The 13814-nt window shown below is 41.4% G+C and overlaps 1 protein-coding gene across 2 annotated transcripts in view; it reads right to left on the bottom strand.

Moving 5' to 3' along the window:
* Window positions 1–364: 364 nt before the first annotated feature.
* Window positions 365–13814, bottom strand: part of si:dkey-34e4.1 (carboxyl-terminal PDZ ligand of neuronal nitric oxide synthase protein) — a 57762-nt gene continuing 44312 nt past the window's right edge. Inside the window, exons 10-11 of one of the 2 annotated variants that reach the window (XM_042508707.1) lie at window positions 12433–12763; window positions 365–3287 (exon numbers count right to left, since the gene is read on the bottom strand). In XM_042508707.1, coding sequence (XP_042364641.1) covers window positions 2738–3287; window positions 12433–12763 — 881 coding nt within the window. In that variant the 3' untranslated portion in view covers window positions 365–2737. Of the gene's footprint in view, window positions 3288–6869; window positions 7126–12432; window positions 12764–13814 lie in introns of those variants that run through there. The other variant, XM_042508708.1, reaches the window with a different exon arrangement.

Genomic DNA, 13814 nt, shown 5'->3' with positions numbered 1-13814 from the left:
GAACACCAAAATGAAATCAGTTTATCATTAAGTCCAAGTGGGTGTTTGTGCCACATTTGAAGGAATTCCCTCGAGGTGTTCTTGAGATATCGCGTTTACAAGAATGGGCGGACAACCTGAAAACATAATTCCTCCACAGTTATCGCTGGTGCAGAGGCATAAAAACAACAGCAGAAAAATGAGCAGCTGTTCCTTGAAATACTGAACCTACACTATTTTCTCTTTATCTTGTGTGCCAGATTACACAAAAAGCATTTTCTGAACATATTACAAGCATACTCTGGATAGAAAATAATGTGGGGGGAAAAAAACACAAGTGAGAGCTGAAGTTCCTCAACTATTCGTCTTTATTATTTTTTTTCTTCCATGTATTATTGCTGATATAGCTTCCTGCCACATGTGATGTTGAGAACAGCCTCGTTTCAGGGTGTAAAAAGCTTGGCCTGTGGGCATTTTACACCGGCACCTTTACACCACCTCTCTACTCTCACCTCAGCTTCTTTCCCTCCCGCGTCCGTTTATTATCACTGCTACCTGTTAAAGGTTACACCTGTACTCAGTAGAATAAAACACTTACACTATAACTAGGAGTGACCCCGGATAGTCGACTTTTTAAGGATTTGATCAAAGGAGCCAATGCCAGTCTCAGAGTCCAATCATCGCATTTGCAGGAAAATGTGGTTATAAAAACAAAATTGTGTTCCATTTGTGGTACATGGAGGTGCTGAATGTCTGATTTTACATAGAAATTCTTGCTTTCTCCAAATAAATCAGGATATATAACCTATTTTGGTACAAATGTATTAATGAGGGCACTCACTTAAGAGCATGGCTCCTGCAGAGCAATAAATTACTTATGGATGGCTCTGTCAAACCAGCGGGAGGAGGATGGTAGATTTAGCTGTTTACGGCTTGTATCTCTCTTTTTTCTTCTAAGAGAAACTTGAAAGTTCTGTTAAAGATAACGAAAAGCAAGCAGAAACCAAACTAAGTGACATGTTGTGTCTACTGATCTCTCACACTCCCTTTCAGTATTAAGCACAGCGCTGCACCGACACACAACACACCCGCTGGATGGAACATGTCCTATCATAAAGTAAATTAAAGTAAAGAAAACATTGTTTAATTGGGTGTTTCAGCTCTTTTGTTTAGTGTGTAAAAAATGTGAATTAACATTGAAAATGAGTATATGAGCAGAAATTATCATAAATAAATTAATTAAAAAATGACATGATGGGACTATCAGTCGACGATTGGCTACATTTGAAGAATCAGATTTGACTATATACATATTTAGTCAGGGACACCCGTAGCTAATACACAATAAAATCTTGCCACATGCATTTAAAAAAAATAAAACAAATAAAAACAGCTCCAATAAATGATTGAATGATGATGATAATTCTTATTATCTGCCGATCATTTTCTAGGATTATTTTTTTGCTTAATCTACACAATGTCAGAAATCTCAGTCTAAATATCTTTTTTTAAAAAACAGCAAAATATTCCCAAAAATATCAGAGAAATCGAGAAAGTAGAATCAGTAAATTTTTTGGCTTGTTTTTGCCAAAGTAGGATTTAAACTATTCACTGATTATAGAAATTGTTCAGATCATCTGTTGATCGTCTCATCGATTAATTGACTAATTGCTGAAACTGTACATTGATGTGCACCAATGAAGGCAAAACATTGTTCTCAATGTTAAATATATTCACAATGTCAGCTTAAATTATCCTGACAGCTTCAAATAAAACAGATTTGCTAAGGCAGAACACAGAAACTCCACCTGCCCAGCTCTCTTTTTCCAATATCCTCTGTGATTCTCTAATAACCTTCGCATTGAGTCTGAGGGTTCATTCTGTATATCGCAGTCCCCACCCAGACAGGTGCGATCCAAAGCTTTAATAGCCGTCAGCTCAATTGCTTTCTCCCTGTGCTGTTCCTCAACACATCTCATACTATGTTCTTGTAGGATTACATCCATGCTGCATACAGAGTCAGAAGAATCCATCTGGATATTCTACTAACTTTTTCCAGTGCTGCTTCACAGCCTGCAGGTCTGAAAAACCCAAAGTACAAGTAGCACAAAACATTCTAAAAACCAACTCAACTCTGATAATAAAAAAAACAAACCACACAACCACAAATGTGTGTGCATGAACCAAAACACAACTACATCTGCTCGCTTCTATCCTCTCTTTTTCCTTTATCTGACTTTCCTGTTCTTTTCTCTCGGACCATCGTCCTGCTCAGGTGCTTCACAGAAAGCGAGGCCCTTCCCAACATCGCCAACATGTGCGTGATCCTCACGATCACCCCGTGTGATCTGCAGAAAATAGTATTTCCCACAACAGTTTGCACCACAGCGAAGCCCCGTACAAAATAACATTTTAAGGTTGACTACTAGCAAAAATAAAACGTGTTCCCTCATTTTCTTTGAATTCTACGGTGTGTGTGACCTTAACAGTGCACGAATTGCTACATGTATTCTGCTTAACTTTCTAGTCACTAAAAAGTAAATCATTTCATTACAAAAATACTAAATCTGTCCATTGACTAATAATTTATACAATAGATTATTTATCAGTAACTGGTATATGCTATGTCTGGACAAAATAATTAAAAGGTCCTGAACTGGAGCCCAGAGCAAACAAAAGAGGGTCTGACGGGAAGTATTGCATTAAAAGCTGATTTGAGGACAGTGGGAGTTCTCCAGGGGCCCCTCGGCTCATCTTCCTAACTCCGCTGTGGGACATTGGGGTCTTCCTGGTTGCTTTCGAGCAGCTCGTCCTCAGAGAAACTGATGTGAAGGCAGGTATCATTCATGGGAGAGGAGAAGGGCGGCGGGTGCTCACAGGTGTCCGGATGAGAAGTCGGGGGCTCGGCGGACTCAGAGGGAGAAAGAATCACTTCACTTTTGTCCTCCAGGGGACTGTCACAGCCACTGGAGGCTGTTAGAAAGGTCCCGCGGTCCCCGAAGAGGTCGTCGTCATCGCGCAGTGGCGACAGCAGGGACTTGGTCTCAGAGCGGACGCCCGAATCCTCGCTGGCCGAACAGGAGCTGCTCTCTCCGTTGCTGAGCGAGTGAAAATCAGCAGACGACAAAGAGCTGGGGGTCATGTCCGGGAATGACAGGCTGCTGCTGCGGCTGGGGGCCCCGTCGTTAGCGGTGACCTCACCGATCGTGGGCACAGGTGCGACCTCGGACCCCGGAGACAAGGTCCTGCTGGCCCGCTTTCGGTTCATGGAGGGCGGAGGGTCAAGTTTGGGGATCGTCTGTTTGTACCTGCAGAGGAGAGAACAGAGGTACTGCTTAGTGAAGTCAGACAAAAAGCCTTTAATTGGTGAACATGTTGAGAGTAGATCCATTAACACGCTTTCATTGTCCTCCTTTTGCTAATTTAAATTCAGCGTAATCATTTCTCTCTATGAAGCAGGTGCATGAGAATAAGCCCCGAGCCCGTTTTCCTCTCCATCAGTCACACTGTACCTCATTAACCCGACACGTACTGTGACGTAAGCTGTTACTACACAAGACAAAAACACTCTTTCTCTCTGGCTCCCTGCTGTTTCACGTGTCTAGGGACTTTATCTGCATCCCACAGCTCCCCTCTGTTGAGAAAATAAAGAGACGAAGGAAAGAAAAGGAGCCAAAGAAAAAAAAAAAGAGCAAGAGCTGCAGGCTTTCCCCCTCCTCATGCGCGCACCAGAAATAGCTCCACTGCAGTCTCTCTGATTGTGCCACAGAAATGCCACGACAAGCACCGGTGCACACAACAACACACAATCACAGCCATTCTCTCGGAAAATGAGCCCTGACAAACACCCGCTAACAAGCCTCGCTTCCTCTCAGACTCCTCCCGTCCACATTGTGCTGGTGGCTGCTAACTTTGTTCCCCCTTGAAATCCGGTCTTTAGCTGAATCCTGGTCTCAGTAACGAACTTATGCGACTTGCTGATGTATTTACCGTCTCTGCTTCTGTACCTGATTGGTGTTTACAGCTATGGTAACGACAGACTTGTTGTAATGGAGCAGGGACATCATTTCCAGAGATAATCAGCCGCTGTTTCCCCCCGCTAACAAACAGAGAAGCACACACAGTACTGTGGGGTGAAAGTCGAGTTGAACTCTACTGACTCCACTGTCAGCCAACTGCATGATTGGATTCACTGTAGCAGCATGGCTCTAGGGATGACAGTGTGTCTGTCTGAGGGGCCACAACTATCGTCCAAACAGAAATAGCTCAACAACCACCGAATGTACTGTCATTAAATTTTGTACAGACATTCATGGTCGCCACTGGATGAATACTACTGACTTTTCCTTCAGCGACACCATGAGGCTGATGTTTCATTTTCTATTTTTAAGAAAATGTTTCAAAAACTGCTTGATGGATTGACATGAAATTTGTATATATCAAGGGTCCTCAGAGGATGAACCCTTGTGTTTTTGATGATTCCTCTGATTTTCCCTCTAATGCCATCAGGCCAAAGTTTTCCCTTACCCTGCCAAATATCGAAACATCTACTGAATGGAGTGACACAGATATTCATGGTTTCCAGAGGATGAGCCCTAATATTTTGGGGGATTGCCCTGATTTTCTCTCTAGTGCCACTATAGGTCAGAGTTTTCCTTTTCCCGTTAAATATCTTTACATCTACACGATGGACTGGCACAAAATTTAGCATTCAGGTCCCTAGAGGATGAACCTTAAATACCTTCTTGACATCCTGGGTTTTCCTCCAGTGCAATCCTGAGGCTCACATATATGGTTTTAAGTGTAAAGTTGCAGATTTTTTTAGATAAACTGCTATTAAATTTTAGTACTGGCTGTGTTAACTTTGGTAAATCATTTTTAAGTTTCACAGAGCACCATGATCAGGTCTGTTTTTGTTCATTTGTTTGTCCAAAACTTTGTTTTTTGACAAAATACCAGCAAAACTAAAAAAGAATTCCCATCAGCCTCAGCTGTACTTTGCATTTAGTGCTAATTAGCAAAGTCTGGAAACAAACTTTAGTTTAATACAAATAGATTACATTACATATGTGAACACTGGTGATAGAATATCCCTTTTAATGCACCAAAAAGAAAATGAAACTCTTGAATATTATTTTCTTGACAGGGGTGAACGTCTCTTTGCGGCTCATAAAGATAAACAGTCCACTTTGACGCTTGATTCAGGTTTGGTTTCCTCCGCTGTTATTTTTGAATGTATGCACTGCCAAGTTGTGGGGATGAATTTGCAGCTGGATCAAAGAGCAGGCCGGTCTCATTATCATAACTTTGACTCAGCACTCCTCTTTTCAGTCACACTGACACCTCTCTCCACCTCACTGCCCTATCTCCCTCTGCTCTGTCTGCTCTCTACATTTTTCTACCTCTCTCTTTATTACTCCATTTTTGTCTCTCCATTCATCTCGCTGTTGTCTCATTCAGCCTACCTGCCAGGCATCTCAGCTGCTGGTGTCCTTTTCCTTTTGCCTTTCTTTTCTTTGTCGATTTTACTTGGAATCTCTGTCACACAGATATGACAAACAATGTTTTTTTTTTGTATACACTCTTAAGAGCTGTACAATATTACAGATGTACAGACGACAGATCTTCTGTCAAAACATAATTATTCAATGAGAAATGAGCTTTGCCTTGCATACATGATCCTTTTTACATGATTCTGATTTACTGATTGTTTGTCATTCAGGTTTATTGATCACAATTCTGTTTTAGTCAGGTGCAAGATTTCAAGCATTTTTTTAAGTAATTAATCATCCAAGACTACTGCATACAAAAGGCAGATATTTGTCTTTGGTTTTTAATTTGCTATTAAAAAGGATACATCAAAACCATAAACTGTATAACTAATCGACACAGCACAAGTAACGTCACTCACTGGTTTGTGGACCACCTGTTTTGGTGCTTTGTGTTTGGCACTTTGGCCATTGCCATCTTTAAATTTTTTAGAGCCAGCAGTGACCATATTTGGAAAAGAGGAGGAGCTAACCAAATAAAAAAACCTAACAAATGCTTGCTGTTAGCCTAGTTAGCACCAGGCATTTGCAGCTATGGTTAACTGTGATAAAACTAATGTAAATGCTCACTTTTTGCTGGTGAGAAACAAATTTAAAACCATTAAAACAAAATGTACCGGTCTTTTAGTAGAACCAATTGTCAATCAAAATGTTGCATTGACTTTCATGAACTGAAAACACACTGAAATCGTGATGGCCATGGCTGCACCTATACCAAGGTTACATTACCCAATCAACACTGTCACCAAAGTAGCAACTTGTGAAATGATTGCACCCACCGGTTACTCAAAGTGAACATGCTCTTAATTGTGCAGAACATTTTAAAAGGCTGAGTTACACACACACACACACGCGCACACACACACTAGCATTAACAAACTACACTGTGACACAGTGAGTCTAAGACAGGTGCATCAAGAGGTGCTTCTCCTCAGCCTCTGCTCTGACAGCTTCACTGTTCAGGTGGAACCTCCGCTGACAAGATAAAACCAAAACCTGACAAGAGCGTTTCTTCCATTTTGACCCAAGTATGCGAGACAAAACAGTCCAGCAAAGTGTGCAAAGGACAAGCCGGTGCTACAGTGCATACCACATGTGTGGCTCACTCATTACTTTCATGCAAATGTGGTTATGAACTTACAGAGCCACATCCGCATGTAAATAGAGGTTATTATGCAGCCATTAGCAGAGAAATCCCTGGTGAGACCCAAACATGAGCCAGCAAACACCCACACTGTTCATCCACCACATGCCCACGACCATGCTTGTGCCACAGACATTGGATCCACATGCTGGTTGTCATGAATAATACTCACATAAAGGGAGAAGAAGGGGCAGAGAGAAGAGGAGGAGGAGGAGAGGAAGGGGGCTTAGGCAGTGGCAGAGAGCTCCCCAGGCTCCCAGGGAGAGGCAGGCTGGTGCAGCAAACCATGAGAGGGATGGGATGGGGACGGGACGATGGAACGAATGATCTGTGGGTTTAAGGTCTGCTTGTTGGGTGTTATTCTGGGGCTCAGTTTGTTTGTTTGAGCAGACTGACGGGGAAATGAGGGGCGCTTAAAGGAGGAAGAGGAAGAGCAGGAGAGGGTCCTCGCACCTGTACCAAAGAGAGGCAACAGTTAGACTACAGAGGATCCGGGATCTTTGTAAGGGACCAGACAAGTGACGCAAGTCTTTGGGAATCATCAGTAGATGGTATTTTGTAGTTAGTGGTTATTAAAAATGCCACTTTTTAGTGTTAGAGATGTGTGTCAAGCTATTCGCTGCCAAGACTTGTTCAGTGTTACATGAGAATCAATATTGAGAGCGACGCAGCAAAAGTGTTTTAGAAGTTCAAGCGAACCCCCGTCTGTGTCTGCGATACATGACTCATAAGCACAGCATGCTTAGTTACTTCAGCATTCAATAAACTAATATTACAGGCAATCAGAAGGATAGCATGAAAAAACTGCAACACTTTGTTATGTCAAAAACAAGCCGTAGGAGCTCTGCAGATCAACAGGTGGAGAAATCAGTAAAACGTCTATGTCTTTATATTTAGTCATGCCTCTGAAAAGAAAACTTGAGCCTTTGAGACAGAATCAAACAGACATGCACAAAGCAACTGAAATAACAAGTAGGAGGTTTAAAGAGAGAAGGGACACTGGGTCTTTGTGAAAGCATCTTGCTTTTGTAAAGAAATTAACACAAAACAGCAATCAGAGTGAGATGTCTGTGTGGGATGATGAAGCATGTAGGTGGATGAACGTGAGAGTCTTCAAGAGTATAACCGCAGTGGTTAAGTGTCTGAAATACTTAGAAACTGGAGAAAATGTATCCTAAAGAGTAACCCTGCCTGACAGAGTCCCCGTCAAACATGATCTGGTGACTGACAGGCCGACCTTCCAGCTCTCCAGATATCACACTCACTTCAACACGAGTCTGAGATGAATTTTAAAAACAACTTTCTATCTTTGAACATGTAGCAGCGTGTAAATCTAGCTGGCCCAAACCGGCTCCACCCAAAATGTCTGTAAACACCATCTATTATACTCTCATCATACCGCTGCAATTAAATTACTGGCCGAGGCGGCTGCCGGTGCAGCTCTGACGCACAGGCGAAGATGTTAATGATGAAGAGGGGAAACCAAAAAAAAAAAGGATAGAGGGGGAGGAAGAAGATCATGAGATAGGTCAGGAAATGTGATTATACAATACTGTCAGAGAGAAAGAGTGCATGGAGTGCAGTCTATACCATGCCAGAGGAAGCATGACTCACTTGTGAATAATATACAGCTGGGTGCTCATATAAGCTGCTGGTCACCATATATGTTTGTTTTTGCTCTGCGTGGGCATGCTGCCGTTTTTAGCTGCACAGCTCCAGGGAAGCCTCTCTACATTTACTCAGTATATCACTATGAACTTTTGTACAGATATTCATGTTTCCCAAACCATGCATCCTACTGACTTTGACTTTTACTCTAGCGCCACCATGAGGTTTGAAATTTGTGATTTTAGGTGACTTTCCTTAAATGTTAATGGATTTCCATGAAATTTCATATTCAGATCCCCCTCGGGATGAATATTTTGGTAATCCCCTGACTTTCCTGTAGCGCCATCACCTAGACAACATTTTCAATTGTCTAATACTTTTGTTCATGACCAAATAACATACAAAGAGGACCGGATTCAGCATTGGAGCCGCACAAAGCCCCCTGAAAAGTTCGATTTCTAGGGTATTAAGTTACCCAGATCTTCCAGATCATTTACTTGAATGGAGAAAAAAATGACTTAACCCTTTAACACATGGATTGATGGCTTTCACATGCATTCAAACCTCTAAAACCTGAGAAATCGATAGTCTGATTGGCAAGAATGTCATGCAAACTGAAAAAAGGGGTAAAAAGTAAATGATTTGAACATTATCTGGGGAGAACTTATTCAAAAAACTGTTACAGAATCTTTTTGAAAAAGTCAAACCTTCTTGTCTTGACTTTTTTTTTTTAACTTATTTTAAACTAATTTTCTTATATGATTTTACTAATTTCTTTGTAATTTCTGAGTCCTTTCTTGTTATGTTGGTTTTTCCTGCTAATTTACAGAGATCTTTTTCATGATGTAAGTCCAAAGGAAAAAGTCTTTTTGCGTCCAATAGCATTACATGACAGACCCGTGAGTTGTAATTCCACGGTTTAGCCACTCCGTCCAAATTGCTCCAAAGCCCTATGCTGCTCCTGGGGTCCTGCCAAATACTCACAAGACTAGCACTGCTGCCGTGTCTTGTTTTCATGTGTGTCAGATACAGAGGTTGATGACTCAAAAAGTTTCCGAACAACACAGATCAATGTTCTGCCCACAAGGTGTATTTTAAGTCTACTATTACATCCTGTTTTGATCCTCCTTTAATTGTTCTGTTTGTTGTGTAAAGTGTGACTCACTGCACGGCTGAATATGGTGTTGCTGGTGTGGCATGCCAACATACCATATGCAGTGATCATATAGCGCTCCAGTCTGTGGGCCAGCTGGAGAGCACAAATGGATAGGCTCCATGTTGGGCGATAATGCCTGCGTGATTTAAAGCTAAATTGCACCAATAGTGTGAAGTGAATGCAGTCCATGACCAGCGCTGGACCCAAGGGACGGGAGGTCAGAGAAGGCAGGATGAAGAAAGGCAGGAAGTGAATGAGGAGAGACATGAGAGGGGATGGCAGAGCAGTGTCTGTGAGCTAGATCGCAGAACATAAAATAAGGCCACTCAGGCTGTAAACATTGATTCGCTGGGGAAATCCAGAAAACAAAAGCAAATGGAAGCAATAAAATGTGCCGTGCGGGGGGGGGTAACGGGGGTCTGACTGTGCCAAAGGTAATGCAAAGAAGATTGGCGGTGAAGTTTCCATTTTCCCAACCCTCATTTTGTCATATTTTTCCTAAGATTTAGTGAGATTAAAAGATATAGTTGAGCCACATAAGAAGCATAACGCTCCCAGTTACAAATCTGAAAGGTCGTATCTTAAAGTTTCTGTGCTGCACATTTTCCTGCTCAGAAGGAAAATATGTTTTTCCTGTGCAGCAATAACCTGACTTTTCATTATTTTTATGTGCCATTTGTGTATAAATCCAGCGTAAAGTTTAATGATTACTATTTACGGAATTTACAGACTATTTACAGAGGATGTCACCCAAGAGAGGACGCAAACAATAGCCAATAAAAGAGGGGGAGACTGGCAGAAAGGGGAAAATCACTTTAGAAAAAGGACGTAAAACGCCTCGGTGGTATATTTTCTTTAAGCCTTTGAGACAGGAAACAGAAAACGATGTGAGACAGAGACGCTCAGACGGAAGAATGGCAGACAGAAAAGAGAAGTTAGTTGTTACATAATTACAAAGAAAGGGGAAAAAAGGAAGGGGTTTCAGCTGGCACACATTCCCAGATGAAACTAATTTTAAGATGGAAATGTACAGTAACAAGATGCCTTTCTTTGGAGGAGATTTGAAGTTCCCTTTTGTCTTGCCTTTTATTTTTTTTCCCCCCGCACTCGTGCAAAAGAAAAAAATATTCCGACATATGTAGTGGGGTAGAGTTTCAGGTTGTGAAGCGACGGGAAGCTGGGATTGGCTGGGAGTTTGTGCAGCAGGAAACCACAGGACGTGAGTGTGGCTGTGGGGAGCTACGCTGCAGCCTCTCACACACACAAACACACATGCACACACAAATAGAAGACACACAAAATTACAACATGTGCAAGCACGCCAAACACACACTCCACCGCAGAGTCAATTCCAACTCTGTATTTTTCTCCTCGCCTGTTTTGAAATCAACTTTAACACGCTCTCCTTGGAGAGTGCGTCGTGGATTGCTTTCAGCGAGGTAGTGAAGAGCAAGAGGAGAGACAAATTAAGTGTGAGGATGAGAGAAAGAGGAGGGGGATAAAAGGAAAAGGACTGAAGAGTTTGTCTTGCTTGAGAGCTCTGCCTGATCTCATGAAATAAATGTGTTTTTTTTTACCATAGCTGCTCTTTGTGATGGAGATTAAAAGCTCATTAAAAAGCTCATTAAAAAGTCATTAGATGCTGTGGCTCCATATATGCATTCAACGTAAGAGCTGCTTATGTTTCAGAGAGCTGCATACAGACATTAAGTCACAAGTACAGTATGGGGAAGCTCTTCACGAGATAAAATGTGCCAGACAGCGAGAAATACAACCTAAAACATCCCTGAAAACACATTCATCATGAATTATTCCAAAGAAAATGATTCCATTTACACTCTTTGCTCTTTCGACGCGCCTTTTAATAGCTTTTCAAAACGAGTTATTTCATGAAATAGAAACACTGGCACGGAGTCAAAGCTGATGGAGTTTCTGTGTTTCCCTTAAATCTCATTCTCTCTCACAACCTCAAACCTGATCCCCTCTTTGTTTGTCTAACCCCAACCCTTTTCTCCCCGTGTTCTGTAATCCCCTGATTACAGTCACACTTTCATTAGCTGCGGGCCATTTCTGCTGAGTTGAGCTGTTCTCCACTAATAACACTAAAAGCTACAGGCTGCACATGTCACTGTGTGGCCCGGCTCGCTCAAACACAAACTGACTGCTACCATAAAGGAGCGTGTGTGTATGCACATTACAGGAATAGTTCCCACATTTTGGGAAATATGTGCTTTCTTGCCAAGAGTTGGATGAGAAGATCGATGCCACTCTCATATATGTGCCCATTAGCCAGCAGGCTCTTAGCTTAGCACAAAGACTTAAATCAGAGGGAAACAGCTAGCACGACTCTGTCTGCAGTTTACAACATCTGCGCTACCAGCAACACTACAGCTTACTAATTTACGACGAAAACAATGTGATATTGTGTTTGATCCACTGCAGAACATCTAGATGATACACATATTAATTTAGATTGTTCATTTTACACTTTGCAAAAATATCATTACCTCCATGTTCAAAACGAATTAAGGTCCATAAATCTGCTCAGAAATCATGGAAAAAAAGATTGTTGTCTATGATTGTTGGTACGTGTTACTGTAATTCCACTGCTTAACTCGTAACTAGCAATGTATGTATATTTTTAATATTTACAACTACTAAAATTTGAACGGGCTTGTTACTTGCGACTTTTATCTTGATCTTAGCGGATAAATGTAGCCTATTTCTCCGATTTTTTTCCCGCAGTTATGATTCAACGTCACCCATGGTGTTGTGCGGCTCAGGTAAGCAGTATTCAGTCTGTTGATCTTGTGTATGTGTTAGAGAGTGACAAAGAGGTAGGGGAAGAGAAGGTGGAAGGTGGACTATTGCATGCAATTTTTGCGTACATTATCTGCTTGCACTACACACTGCCAGTTGACTGATGGTTATTTTTGTGTGTTGGTAGAGTGCTTGCAAACACGATTTACTGATGAACATAAGGACGGTGGTCTTACTTTTCATCCATGCTAGCGGAGTTCCTCAAGGTCAAGGGGACGATCTCATTGCACGGGCTCTCCTTGTTGTCCGCTGTCCCGTTGGCCCTGATAAAGGGGTCCAGGTCTCCGTTGACTGATGTGACTGGTTCAGTGCTGTTCTCCAGGTTAAGCAGGTTCAGGTAGGACTCAGCACAGTCCACTTGGTTCGGGGAGAGGGGTGAGGTTTGGAGTGGCCATGCAGGTGTGGAGGTGATGAGTTGGTCGAGGGTCTGGCTGTAGAGGTTCTTCAGATTCAGAGACAGAGCTTTTGTTGATGTCGACACTGAGCTGCATGGTGACTGCTGACCATCTGGAACAGACAGAAGACAATTTCATAAAATGTTGGGAAAACAAGTTAAGAGTTAACCACAACAGACTTGTTGGCTTTTTATTATTTTTCTAAAGATCTCTGAGTGCTGACTCTCAGAGAGAGGAGGAGTTGGCACTGTGCCACTGGGAGCACTCAGGCCAGCCATGTCTCTGATTAGCATTTTCCATCAGAGGGACTTACATAATTAATACAAGCATGAAACATGATGTGCCCTTCTCAAAATGTAGACATACACACAAAAGTACGAGTTGGGGAGAAAAAAATCAATTCATCGTGATGTTTTAAAATGTTTGTTTTTTTTCTTAGAGTGAGTTTTTAATGCATAAATTGCTATTATTGTAATTCAATAACTTAAATTTAGCCTCTGCAAAGGTGGAAAGACATTACCACTTTTAGTAATGACAATCTATGAGTAACATGCCATCATATCCACTTAAAAAAGGGGGAAAAAAGGCCATGGCAAGAAATTTCCAGGGAGGAACAATCTTTCCCCCTCAAATTTGAAATCCGAAGAATGACAACACTTTGACAAAATGACATAAAACCAAGGCCAGACATCGCTTAATCTACATACAAACTCTGTCATGGACAGGTATCATATGGTGACACGAGTTCCTGTCTTACTCAAAACCATCCAGAGATGGTGACAGCTTCAGGTCCTGCAAGTCTTTCTGCTCTTCTCATTATTTCAATATATATTTGTCATGCATTCTATTGTACATGTACATTTTATTTAAACACTACTTTTTTTCATGCAGTAAATGATGCTTCTGGTATAAAAGTCAGAAACTGACCCATATGTAATGCACATTGTTTTTGGAATTATTCCTCATGATAAACTGTTTCTAAAAAGTGTTTGATTTAACTTAGCTATTTAACTTTTTTTCCCTTGGTCTTGTGTTAAAAAAAGTAAAAATCTAAGTAAAATCACAATTAATTGTAATATTGAATCACAATAATCGTAGACTCACATTCTTAAAAATCTTGGGCATTATAACATTATATAATCTATTAAATATAGATGCTCTAC

The sequence above is a fragment of the Plectropomus leopardus genome, chromosome 20 (genome assembly GCF_008729295.1).
Source record: "Plectropomus leopardus isolate mb chromosome 20, YSFRI_Pleo_2.0, whole genome shotgun sequence".
NCBI classification, from domain to species: domain Eukaryota; kingdom Metazoa; phylum Chordata; class Actinopteri; order Perciformes; family Serranidae; genus Plectropomus; species Plectropomus leopardus.
Note: the sequence above shows the minus strand (reverse complement) of the source record. Positions and strands in the feature narration are given on the sequence as shown.